The sequence below is a fragment of the Myotis davidii genome, unplaced genomic scaffold (genome assembly GCF_000327345.1).
Source record: "Myotis davidii unplaced genomic scaffold, ASM32734v1 scaffold281, whole genome shotgun sequence".
Classification (NCBI taxonomy): Eukaryota; Metazoa; Chordata; class Mammalia; order Chiroptera; family Vespertilionidae; genus Myotis; species Myotis davidii.
Window position 1 is genome coordinate 6,807,260 of NW_006293784.1, and position 12,987 is coordinate 6,820,246.

At 40.7% G+C, this 12,987-nt stretch overlaps 2 protein-coding genes across 4 annotated transcripts in view; one reads left to right on the forward strand and one right to left on the reverse strand.

Moving 5' to 3' along the window:
* The window catches only part of DLGAP5 (discs large homolog associated protein 5), a 36,720-nt gene extending 33,668 nt beyond the window's left edge, over positions 1 to 3,052 (forward strand). For 2 of the 3 annotated variants that reach the window (XM_015566502.1, XM_006767688.2), the window contains exon 19: positions 2,674 to 3,052. In XM_015566502.1, the coding sequence (XP_015421988.1) occupies positions 2,674 to 2,814 (141 nt within the window). In that variant the 3' untranslated portion in view covers positions 2,815 to 3,052. The remainder of the gene's footprint in view (positions 1 to 2,673) is intronic. The other variant, XM_006767689.2, reaches the window with a different exon arrangement.
* A 1,557-nt stretch (positions 3,053 to 4,609) lies between these two features.
* Positions 4,610 to 12,987, reverse strand: part of LGALS3 (lectin, galactoside-binding, soluble, 3) — a 15,135-nt gene continuing 6,757 nt past the window's right edge. Inside the window, exons 2-6 of the mRNA XM_006767690.2 lie at positions 11,777 to 11,798; positions 10,781 to 11,146; positions 9,135 to 9,223; positions 6,325 to 6,490; positions 4,610 to 4,915 (exon numbers count right to left, since the gene is read on the reverse strand). Coding sequence (XP_006767753.1) covers positions 4,760 to 4,915; positions 6,325 to 6,490; positions 9,135 to 9,223; positions 10,781 to 11,146; positions 11,777 to 11,794 — 795 coding nt within the window. The 5' untranslated portion in view covers positions 11,795 to 11,798 and the 3' untranslated portion in view covers positions 4,610 to 4,759. The remainder of the gene's footprint in view (positions 4,916 to 6,324; positions 6,491 to 9,134; positions 9,224 to 10,780; positions 11,147 to 11,776; positions 11,799 to 12,987) is intronic.

The following is a 12,987-nucleotide window of genomic DNA, read 5'->3' on the forward strand; positions in this document are numbered from 1 at the left end:
TTCTAGGAGATCCGTCTGCCACCAGAACTACGATTCCCAGCATTCCTGGTGCTCCCCAGGCTGGGAGCAACCGAGGGAGCCACAGCCCCCCAAGCCTCCGGCTCTTCTGCTCTGCTCTCTGCCTGGTGACTGAGGGAGTCACATTCCCCAAGGGAGTGACCGAGGGAGCGACCTTGGGAGCCATGTCCCCCCAAGCTGCCAGCTCTCCCGCTTCTGCTCTCTGCCTGGCGCCTGTGTATGCAGATCAACCCACCATCTTTGTTGGGTTAATTTGCATATTCACTCCCGATTGGCTGGTGAGCATAGCAAAGGGGCGGTCAATTTACATGTTTCTCTTTTATTATATAGGAGGATAGGATAGGATATCTGGTATTGTGATCCCTCCAACTTTGTTCTTCTTTCTCAAGATTGCTGTGACTATTCGGGGTCTTTTTTCATTCCATATGAATTTTTGGAGAGTTTGTTCCAGACATGTGAAATATGCCATTGGTATTTTATTGGGGATTGTATTGAATCTATAGATTGCTTTGGGTAGTATGGACATTTTAATCATGTTGATTCTACCAATCCATGAACATGGTATATTCTTCCACTTGTTTATATCTTCCACTATCTCTTTTTTCAACGTCCTGTAGTTTTCCAAGTACAGGTCTTTTATCTCCTTAATTAAGTTTATTCCTAGGTATCCTAATTTTTTTGTTGTAGTGATAAATGGAATAAAAGTTTCTCTTTCTGTGAGTTCATTATCGGTGTATATAATCTCTTCTTAAGAGAATAATATGAATATATTATATTCTTAACGTATTATAATTTCAGGAATCTTTTTCCCTTATTGACTATAAATTCCTCTGTAGGCAGAGCTGTCTAATTTATATTCACTGTGGCACAAATAGAAAAGTGCTCTGTTGCCTACTCAGTGTTTACAACATTGTTTTTCAGCCCTATGCCAGATATTTTTATTTCAATGATCTGTAGTAGGTCCTTCATCAAGTGATTTTACTGGGTAGCCAGGGTCAACAACTCTGGCTTACAGCCTTACCTTGAAATTTTCCAGTGCCCACTGCCAAATGGGTCAAGGACCTTAATGAAACAGAATTGAGCAGCCTACCTGAGAAAAAGAGTTCACAGTAATTGTCATAAAGATGCTCACCAAATTTGCAAGAAGAATTGAGAACATAAAAAGCACCAAACAGAAATTATAACTGAAATGAAAAATATACTAGAGCAGCCGTGGGCAAACTACTGCCCGTGGGCCGGATCTGGCCTGTTTGAAATGAATAAAACTATTGGAAAAAAAGACCGTACCCTTTTCTGTAATGATGTTTACTTTGAATTTATATTAGTTCACACAAACACTCCATCCATGCTTTTGTTCCGGCCCTCCGGTCCAGTTTAAGGACCCATTGTGGCCCTCGAGTCAAAAAGTTTGCCCACCCCTGTACTAGAGGGATTCAATAGGAGACTGGATAAAAATTAAGCAAAAATCAACAAGTTGAAAGACAAAGCAATGAAACACACCCAGACAGCAGTAAAATGAAAAGGAATTTTTAAAAGTAAAGACACTTTCAGCAACCTCTGGAACAACATCAAGCAGAATGACATTTGCTTTGTAAGGGTCCCAAAAGGAGAAGAGAGGGTCAGAAAAATTATTTGAAGAAATAATCCTAACTGGGAAAGAAAACATATCCAGGCCCAAGAAGCTTAGAGAATTCCAAATAAGATAAATCCAAAGAGAACCACACCAAGACATATTTTAATTAAAATTGCAAAAGTTAAGGAAAAAGAGAACAATTTAAATTCAGACAGAGAAAAACAACTTATTATGTACAAAGGAATTCAGCAGAAATTTTACAAGCCAGATGGTTCTGATATATTCATAATATGATTCAAATTGTTTCATAATTACACATTACCTTGTTGGTAAATCTTGGCACCTTATACTTTTCCTTATTCTTTTTTCTCCTTGTGAATTCTACTTTCATAAATACTAGAAATTATTTTTAATTTTTTTATATGTTCATCTGTCTATTTTAGACCAAAAATATTACTTACTCCAGCCTTAGCTGGTTTCACTCAGTGGATAGAGCATTGGCCTGCAGACTGAAGGGTCCTGGGTTCGATTCCAGTCAGGGGCACGCACCTCGGTTGCAGGCTCAATCCCCATCCCTGGTTAGGCCAGAGTCTGGGTGTGTGCAGGAGTCAACTTATTGATGTGTCTCACATGAATGTTTTTCTCTCTGTCTCTCTTTCTCCTTTCCTCTCTCTCTAAAAAATCAATGGAAAAATATCCTTGGATGAGGATTAACAAAAAAATATAAAAATAGGCCTTCAAGTACAAAGCCTATTAAATGCTGTTATATGGTTAGAGTAGGTTTGTGAAATCTGCATATGACATAAGATATGGCCTCAATTGTATTCATCATGCAGATGCTGCTGAAGTGCATTTGCATATTACTAATCACCTTTATAGGCATGTACTGTTAATAATATACCTTTTCAACTAGAAACTATTTGAAATTAGATCTATTGAAAAGTTGCACAATCATGTTATTAATTTATTGTTTTGTGGAAATGTTATTTATGTTATTAATTTACTATTAACTTGGAATGTTGAAGTCAGTTGGTGAAACTCTTAATCGTTCTGTAAGTGACTTCTCTGAATTTATTCTCTAGACGGACCTAAACTGCAGTAATCCATTTACTCCGGTGGAGAGGAGACGTCGAGAGCATGCCAGGCACATTTCCTTTGGTGGTAACCTGATTACCTTTTCACCTCTAAGGGCCCTCAGTGGAGAACAACCAGAAGAACTTTGAATGTAAAAATAATTCCAAACATTTTTCTTGTCATTATCAATACTGTGGGATATATTCTTAGAATACCACAAGGTTGAAGACTGTACTTTTGTTTGCTTCTATTCAACCGATTTATATGGTGTCATGTAATATTTTAATATTCAGTGTTCATTCAAGTGTGTTTTAGATATGATACTATTTCTCAAGGGAAGTGGGGATATTTTGTACAACAGCCATGCAGAATAAAAGATATACCATGCCTTGCCTCTCTTCTTTAAGATGTATAAGCTTAAAGCTAAGAACACTTACTCAGAGCTTATGACTACTCGCTTAATCAAAATATAATACTAAACTTTGACAGAAATATTTGTATCTTTTCATACTTTATTTTTAGTTTGAACTTTAAATTTGTCAGTGTTGAACAGCTTTGCATATTGATTTTCCAGGGCATACTGAGTTTGTTTGGATGAGCTTTCTGGCTCAGCTGATGTCAGTTTACATGTTATAGTTTCAAATGGTTAACTGGGTGCCCATTAAATTCCTGCCTTTCCTATTTTCCCCTTGACATGAATGACAGGCTTTGAAGGAAATGCCTTATTCCTTTGAAGAAAATTACGTCAATCACTTAATGTGTTTGAAATGTTTTCTCTTTTATAAAAATCTTAGCTATAGATTTGTAGAAGGCAGGGCTGTCAGAATAACAGAGCACCAAGAAGATTCAGAGTAGCTAACGCTTGTACCAGACCCGGGCCCAGTCATTTCTGCCTTCCAGTGAGTTGAACAATAAGCAAGAACTTTATGGATAACCCCCCATAAGATTAGGGGTTTTCAAACAAGAAAACACATGTTGTTTTATTGTCAGAGGAAGGGGTATTAGGCTTGTGGGAAAGACAGTATTTATTAAATCCATGCGAGCAGTTGGGAGGCTGTATAGGGTGCTGACTTAGAAGAATGTTCTCTAAATGCCTAAAGTTTTATCAAAAGATGAAAATAGCTTTTATTCATTAACAGCCTGTAATTGAACAATTCAAGCAAGACAGGCAGAACAAAGTAGCATACATAAAAGTTAGGGCTTTCCAAGGGCTCAGGAATGAATATGTAAAAGATGTTGGTGCAAAGTAACCAAAGTCGTAGAATCTATGGTGGTAAGTTTAGTAAGGTGTACTAGTGAATCATTTAGAAAGCTTTTGCTGCTATGTAATAGTAAAATGAACTCAAACTGGCTTAGCAATAAGGAATGTACTTCATAAGTTGTCAGGGTGATTCTAGGCACTTTATAATTAACAGTTCAATGTTGGCATCAAGAACCAACATTCTGTTGTCTTTGGCACGTGTCTGAGGCTGGGTCCTTTGGGATCATAATATAGCTGCTAGTGGTAATCAGAGCTATGTCCTTCCCTGTGGTCTAGTCAGGCCAGCTAATGCCACATGTCTGTCTGCAGTAAGACTGAGTGAGTGGGGGATTGACTTGAACTAATGATTCCCTACTGAATCTGGGATCATACCTGAATAAAACCACAATTATCAGGACATCGGGAATGGATTTTTGTGTTGGCAGCCATCAGTGTCGCTTACAACTAAATAGAGTGTTCTTGGGCTATTGGACTCCAGAATTATGAGGTATTAGGAAAATCCTGAAAGACTAAGTGAAAGAAAACTGCTTGGGTAGAACAAGACCCTTTTCAAAATCAAAAGGGAATTTTCATTTATTGAGGACCTACTATATAATAGCCCCTCTGCTACATATTTCTTTTACCATTGAATCCATTATTCATTATCAAGAATAGACTGCCCCAAATAAATGACATATAAACCATTAACTCTTAGAATATTTATTAAATGAATGATTTATGAGAAGGATGTTGAATAAAGGCAAAATTTTTCACTTACAGTGAGCATGAAACTTTTAAATGGGTAAGGTTTACATTCATTTTTATTTCTTAAAAGAATATCTGCCCCTTTAAGATTATATCATAGTGTGTGCAACACTATTGAGACTGATGTCACCACTAACTGCCAATGCGTTGATTTCGCTGAGATTTTTCATCCGGTGATTGTACTGCAGCAAGTGAGCATCATTGACTGCAACCTTGAAGTGGTCGGATTCAACCAGTACTTGGATCTGAAATGGCACGTACATAAAACTGTTAGAAATGCCCGTTGATTTCAAAACCAGTCTGCCCTGAGCTCAGGGTGTCCACATTTCATCTTTTGTGGAACAGATTAAAATCCTGAAAAAGTAACTTTACAGCAAAAATAGACTCCAGACTAGTCAAAGATTTACACAAAATAAAAAGGACAAAATTTTTAGAAGATATATAATTGAAGCCACAAAGGAATAAATACTGTCTACATAAATGATGTAGTTACATTAAATAATGTGTCTACATAAAAAAATAAATAAAATAAAGAAATAAAAGATAAAAAAAATAAAAAAAATAAATAATGTGTCTACATAAAAAGTTTTCATATGGCCTACAGCATCTAAAAGTAAAAATAAACACTAAAGTAGGGATCCCCTGATAGAGCAGCAAATGCTATGAAGTTGGATAATAACTACTTTGGGCAAGAAGAGGGAAAACATAGTCTTCCAATAATGGGTGTGTTTAATCCTTTTTGAAGTAGCACTTCGGCAATATCTGAGTTTTAAACATGTATATTTTAATAAAATTATTCTTCTAGAAAGCAAGGAAGAATAAGCAAAGTTAGTAACAGTGTTTTAGTAAAATAAAACCTTCCCAGATTTTATTGGTAATATTGCCAAAGTTTCATCAATAGAGCACTAGTTGAATTATTACATATCTAAACAATGAAACATATCTAAACAATGTTCTGATCCTGAAAGATGTCCATTAAATGTAGAATATGGTCCCTATTTGTCTCTGCCCTTAAGAAGCTTATAGTCTAGCTGTGTTATTGCCCACTCTACAGTCAATCCAACTAGTACTGTGAACCTACTAAATATTTGGTGAAGCAATGCTTAAAAATCAAAAGTGCTTTTTATCATAGAAAATACTGAAAAGATATTCACTAAGTTGCAACCTTCAGTATATAAAGGATAGAGAACTTTTTCAGTTAATTAAAAAATCTATACATTTTTCTTTTCATAAGCATGTATTAATTTTAGAATTAAAAGTTTTTGACTGTGTTGTACACCTGAAACTAATATAACATTAAATGTCACCTAATTTCTTTTTAAATTTTTAATTTAAAAAATTTTTAGTTTTGGTTTCTATGTCACTGTTTTTTAAGTCCCTCAGAGACTTTCTGCCTTTTTTATTAAAGATGCTATTTTTCTCATTTCCAGAAAAGTTTAAATTCAGAGGTGGTAACAGTATGGAGCTGGGGACCCTTTCCAAAATCCTAGTCCTGTTCCAGCCTACTGGTGATCATGGGCGCCTGGGATGGGGAGGAGCTGGTTAGGTGTCCCAGGCTAGCTCCCCAAAATTCATTTCAAGTGCATCTTGATTTTAGAGTGATTTCCCCATGAGCAATATGAATTATCAATACATTACAATAGCAATAACTTACTTTGAATGGTTTACCACATTCAAATGGGAAAATCATCTGTCTTTCTTCCCGTCCCCAGTTGTTATTCAGGTTTGAGTTGCAAACAATGACTCTCCTGTTGTTCTCATTGAAGCGTGGGTTAAAGTGGAAGGCCACATCATTCCCTCTCTTGAAATCTAAAACAAGTCTGTTCAAACCAAAGGCCAGAGTTAGTAAAATGATTCAAGTTGTGTATTTGCATCAAGTGAAGAACACGCGATTTTTCTAAAGAGCAAACCATTTTATAAAATACAGGAAAATTTTCTTAACAGAAAACAAACCAGAGAATGTGTTCAAGCTGTACACCAGGCCAAATATTAGTAAAATACTAAAAGTAAGCAGAACATTATGTGTTGGATTGTTTTGCCTCACTGTCTTTGGTCATATCATTCTCTTCATTTGTAATTCCCTACTTATCCTTCTACTCATGAAAACCCTTCAAGGTTTCTTATAGAGGTTTGAGGTCACTTTAAGGGCAGGTTATGGTTGCAGATGATATGGTTACCTTCTTCCTGCCCTGCCAGGGTGATTTTAATACTTATTGACGGCAAGCCAGTCACATAAGTAAGAGATCAACTTCCTGGCTTCCTCCTAGTTAACCAAAAACCTAGTCCTAAAACGGAAGGAATGAGATTATGTAGTTAATGTCCTGTTGCTAATTTGTAAAATCATGACAATGTGTTGAACTTTCCAAGATATGAAGTGGAATTGATGCAAGTGCTGGCTTAACTTTTTGACCCCGTTCCTTCTCCTTGGGTGTTAACACAAACACAAGTCCCCTGACTGTTAAAGTACTAACCCTACCCCCCAATTTCTCAAAGTGTGCTCCACAGACCACTAACATCAGAATCTGCTGGTACTCTTGTTTTAAAGCAGAATCTGCACTCCTGACCCGCTAATAATAATTCCCTGGGTATTTGGATTCACCCTGTAACGGACCCGACCACAGATGTATTCACAGGGAAAGGACCAAAAGAGTCAAATGGCAATAGAAATTGTATTTGACTAAATATCTAATGGCTAAAGATACGGTCATCTCTACCACCTTAAGCATTCTCTTCTAATTCCTTACATAGACTGTGCAGGACCAAGCAACAATTATTTCAGTTTCCTATCACCTTGGCCATTTCAACCAAAATTAGTTTTGATCTACCACAGTCTCAGTCTACATCTCTGGTGTAATTGGAGTTTAAGTTTTCAGTACAATAACCCTAAATAAAGACAAATATACCAGTGTGGTTCTGTGCAATAGGGGTTGGGAGAGGGGAGCAGAACTTAACAAATTGTGCCCTAGATGGTTTGGCTCAGTGGATAGAGCATCAGCCTTGCAGACTGAAGGGTTCCAGGTTCAATTCCAGTCAAGGGCACATGCCTGGGTTGCAGGCTCCATCCCCCCACTTCCCTAGTAAGGGGTGTGCAGGAGGCAGCAGATCAATGATTCACTCTTATCACTGATGTTTCTATCTCTCCCTCTCACTTCTGCTCTGAAATCAATAAAGATATATTTTTTAAAAATTAACAAATTGTGAGTGCTGTATGCACAGAATACGGTGTACTTATTGGGAGGAGAGATGGCTAAGAACATAGGCAGAAGACATATATGTTTTGTAATTTGCTGTGAGGTAAGCTTTAGAGTAGAATCCAGAGGAGGCTGGCTAGAGGTTGGAGTGAATGGGCTATTTGAATGTAAAATGAACAGAGCAGAAGCCAGTCATCTCCTGGTAACAGAGGAGGTGGTTCCTGTTGATTCACCAGGAGCAAGGTGACAGATGCTCATAGAGGCTGTCTGTGGACCCTCAAATAAACCTGTGTACACAGCTTGAGTTAGTATCTTTTGTATACTACTTATAAGACCCAGAGACCCATGAATTAATGGCTGCAGGAGCTGTAGTGGTACCACTAACCTCAGGGACAGGCAGACCGGAGGGCTTCAGGATAGATATCCTTAGCCTGTTTGTATTACATGTAAGCACAACCAGTGGTAATAACCAGAGCCAGGCGTCCCAGGGCAGCCACAAGTCAGCATGGACTTCTCTAAAGCAGCTTAAAGTCTTACCCCTCCTAGCTCACCTCAATCAAACCGGTTCCAATGGCCAAGTTTGACTTATGTGGATGAAGTCTTTCACTTGAACAATTTTTTCAAACCTTTCAAGTAAATAGTGACTCCTCAGAAGACTGGGCTTCCCCACCCTGCCCCTTGTCATCTGTAGACCAGGCCAACACCATGGGAATCTGTGACCCTGCAGTTGCACCCACTGTGAAGACGGGCATGGCAGCCAAGCTCGAGAGCTGAGACGGCACGGTGACCTGAGTCTTGCATGAGCATGAGGACGCAATGGAATACCATTCAAGCTCTCGGATCAACTCACCACAATGTCAAGTGGGACCTCTTGCTTTGGCATCCTACTTTTTTATGGTTCTCTAAAGTGCATGCTTGGCTTTTCAGACACTGTATGGTTCAGAGTGGAGGGATGGCCAAACATGACATTACAAAGACTCTACTGGCCTTTAATGCTAAAGCTTTCCCTGCCAGGAAGAACCCTGCTCTTCCTCTTTCTCCTCACAATGTAGAACTCAGTTCTATTCAGGTTCTGGGAGAAAACCAAGATTTGGTGAGAGAAACCTTGTCCCCTGGGTGGGAACACGTATTGATTTACGGGATAGTCCCATACTATGGAAGAGCCAAGACTCTAAATGTGTAGTTTTAAAAAGTCTATTAAATTTCCATATAGATCAGTCTTTATTCAAAAACCAATCAACAAATGTGTTAGACGTTTAAAGTTTGCTCTTACTTGTTTGCCTCGGGTTTTACTGTACCCATAATTGTTATCAGCATGCGAGGCATGACTCCTCCAGGGAAAGCCATTTCATGAGGCACAGTCTGGGGATGAAAAACATGTGTATTAATTCAGAGTCATGTTTTCTTGGGGAAAGAAAGAAAAAGATGTTGCTAACATTCAAATACTATTAATCCGTGTGACTAACACAACCTTAAGTTAAGCCATCTGTCCAGACTCGGGCCACCTTGCCCAGGGCCTGAAGAGAGAAATCCCCTGCGTGCACAGTATGTTTTACTCACAGCATCGGCAGAGTGCTTAGTGTGTGGCAGATACTCCATATTTGTGAATAAACATCTTCCAGTTAATACATTTCCTAGTCCATTCTGCAAATATTTATGTTCAAGGTACTGTAAATATTCCCAACGCCCCATCATTGGCCTCTTCTTTTTCCCCTTTACAATTTCCCCCAACCCCAGGTCCAACTATCATCCAAGTCTTTTATCTCTAGCCCTGATCAGTACTAGTCCCATACTTCCTCCTGGTGCTGCAGATTCAACAGGTACGAACTGGAACCGTCTCTCCTGCCTCCTTCCCCACCAGTCCCCTTCCTGGTGCCCTAGCTGTCCGGTCTTGAAAAGCCAGTCCTGTCTAACTCCTAAGACTTAACCAGCAGATCCTGAGGTTCTTCCTCTGTAGTCTCTCTCCCACCTGCCTCTTCCTTTGTATAGACTCCTTGTGCCCCTGTGTCTGCAGTGAACTAACCATCTGGGTCTACCCTGCCCAATGCCACCCACACCCCCAACGCTTTCTCTGCACTTTCCTCTAAGCTGACCTAAAAGCAGATCAGATGCCACCTGTGCCACCTTCTACCTACTCCTGAGAGGGTCTGCCCCCAGGCTGTTACTGCACTCTTTCCTTATCTGCTTACTTCCCAGCTGGACTGTAACTCTAGAAGGGAAGGATCTGTGTCTGAGATGTGTCTAAAGCCCTACAGAATTAAGGTTTTGTGCGTAGAACTTCTTTACTAAAATGCGTTTGAATATAAACGAAAATTCAATCCTTAGATCACAAAATTATCTTTAGAAGGTTTTTCAAAACTAGATTACCTGGGTTCCCCGCCTCCCCCATGTTCTCTCTATGGTCCTGGGCAAGCTAATATAATGCTATTGTCCCATTTCTTCATGTGGAAAGTGGGGATAATAACAGTATCTTATCGTGGTTATGGGTTCAGATGAGATCATCATGTAGAAGCACACTGCTGGACATGCTGTTTACGTAGTGTTATTAATACTAATAATGAAAACTTTCCCCCATTACTATGCTCTTAACTTGATTTTTATTAAAACTGCTTTACAGATGCCTTCAAAAGACGCATTAGCTTCTCTTTATGCCAACACTGCTCATTCTAAACTCAATACAAATAACAATTTTTTTTCTATTGGACCAGCATACACTGTGGCTGGTCCTAGAATATGGCCCTAAGCAGTGAGAGTAAAGCTTCGCATCTCCCTCAGCGCTATGTAGGTGTGGGTGCCCAGAACCAGCTCCCAGCCAGAGCGCTGCAAAGTGATGGCACCACAGCCCAGACGATTGCCGTGTTCTTCATTACCTTTGCCCTGGTCACAATCAAGTACATGAAATGACGGACTCCTTCTTACCAGTGGTCCAGCAGGGACACCAGCGGGGCCCGCACCAGGGTAGGCCGCAGGCCCACTTGGTTGTCCGGGGCCGGGCACTGGGGCATTAGGTCCGGGATAAGCAGGTCCTGTAGGGTAGGCGCCAGGAGGTGCCTGTCCGGGGTAAGCGGCAGGAGGTGCCTGTCCGGGGTAAGCGGCAGGAGGTGCCTGTCCGGGGTAGGCGGCAGGAGGTGCCTGTCCGGGGTAAGCGGCAGGAGGTGCCTGTCCGGGGTAGGTCCCAGGATAGGCAGCCCCCGGGTAGCTTCCTGCCCCAGCAGGCGGGTTTCCCCATGGACCGGGCCATCCTTGAGGGTTGGGGTTCCCAGACCCACATAAGGCATCATTAAGCTGGAAAAAAAAAGATACAATTCCTAGATGAAAAACATTCACAAAAACAGAATTTTTAGAAAAACAGGAATAAGAGATCTAAAGTGGAGGGACATATGAAGATATACAACTCATATCCATAAAAATGTTTCCACCTATTAAATAGTTTTGAGTTCCAAAGGCTCAAATTAGACTTTGGGATTATGTGCACTTTATCAGTACATGTCGCCCATTGTCTATATTGTGCAGGCTGCATTTTTGTAATTTGCTAAAATAGAGCTATCCATCCTCAGTGTAAAAGCATGTATTTTCTAACTGACATGAGAAAAATAATCACAAAAATCAGGATACTCAGACCGTACCACACATGCCATTGTCGGCTATTTCTCAGCGCCTGGCCCACAGAATCCACCCACTTCGGCCCCAGACCTTTCGGTAAAGGGGCTGCTCTTAGTGATCCCAGGCCTCTCTCTAGCTGGCTTTCTTCCCAGATCTATCACTGGAAAAACACGACTCCGGCCAACAAGCCCACAGTGGACAGGGGAGGCCAGAGGAAGGCACAAAGCGTTAGAAGGGAAAGTCTGGTGTTGAAAACAAAACTCTCCACCTCCATGGGATTAGGAAGTAAGACAGCAGACATAAAACACTTACCGAAAAGCCGTCTGCCATTTTCCTGAGAGGAGAAAAAAAAGAAAAAAGAAGATAGGTTATGATTTGACCTGAAAAGATTTCACTTAAATTTAAGATCACAAATAGTTTGTTGTGCAGTTCTAGTCAATTTATAGGCATTCTTCTAGCACAAGGCAATCTATTCCCAAAATCCATCTAAATCAATAGCATGGAACCACAAAGGTGTCTCATCCAAGGGTGGAGGTGCACTCCAACTGCGTTACCAAATCCTCTTTAACCCGAGCCTTCAGCTCCAATCACACTAGCTGTCCTTCCTGTGCTCCTCCCCCACCACCTCTTACAAAGGTCTGCATGTTAATATCAACCTCCCCCCACACCCTAGTTCTCACCGACAGCCCCTTGCCCTCTTGAGGGTTTTGGGAGGAAAGCAGTTGGTTGATTCTTAGGATCTGAAAGACATGCCCCTCAGATGGAGTTCTGCAGATTATTTATTCCTTCGTTTGCACACATTTGTGCCTGCTCTGCACGGGCGCGGTGAAGGCTCCTGTCTGGGTGTGCAGATGAACAGGCCAAGGCCTGTGTAGTCAAAGGCTCCACAGGCCGGAGGGATCACAAACGAGCATGCCATGGGCCAGACTGTGAGCTGCAGGAAGTCACAACCAGAACAGTTGCTTCTAAGAGGGGAGGTGTTGTTTGAGCTAAGCCTCGATGTGGAGCAATGAAGACAGGCAGGCACAAATGCTTGCTGTTTTGAAAAAGTACTTGTTGTTCCAAGTGAAATATTTGGCATTATAACAGACTAAAGTTAAAAAAAAAAAGGTTGGGCAATGTGGAGGAAAATATTTTGGGTTTGCCTTGCCCAAAGCTGCCTTAAGGGATGGCCTTGCTTGACACACCATTCTTGCTTTCTCCTGCTCCTCCCTGTACCTGCCAGGGTGTTTGATACCTGCTCCCACCGCAGACACTCCGGCACTGAGGGGAGGAGGGCGGCTTCTGCACCCTGAGGCGTGGGTGTGAGTTTTCTCGACTCAGGATCACCTACGCTATGGTCAGAATTGCCTGGACCTCAAACAGTCAGCATCTCTGTTTTCCGTGAGTTGCTCACTCATGATATTTACTCAATTATTTTCTTTTTTTTTTAAATATATTTTTTAATTGAATTCAGAGAGGAAGAGAGAGGGAGAGATAGAAACATCACTGAGGAGAGAGAATCATTGACTGGCTGCCTCCTG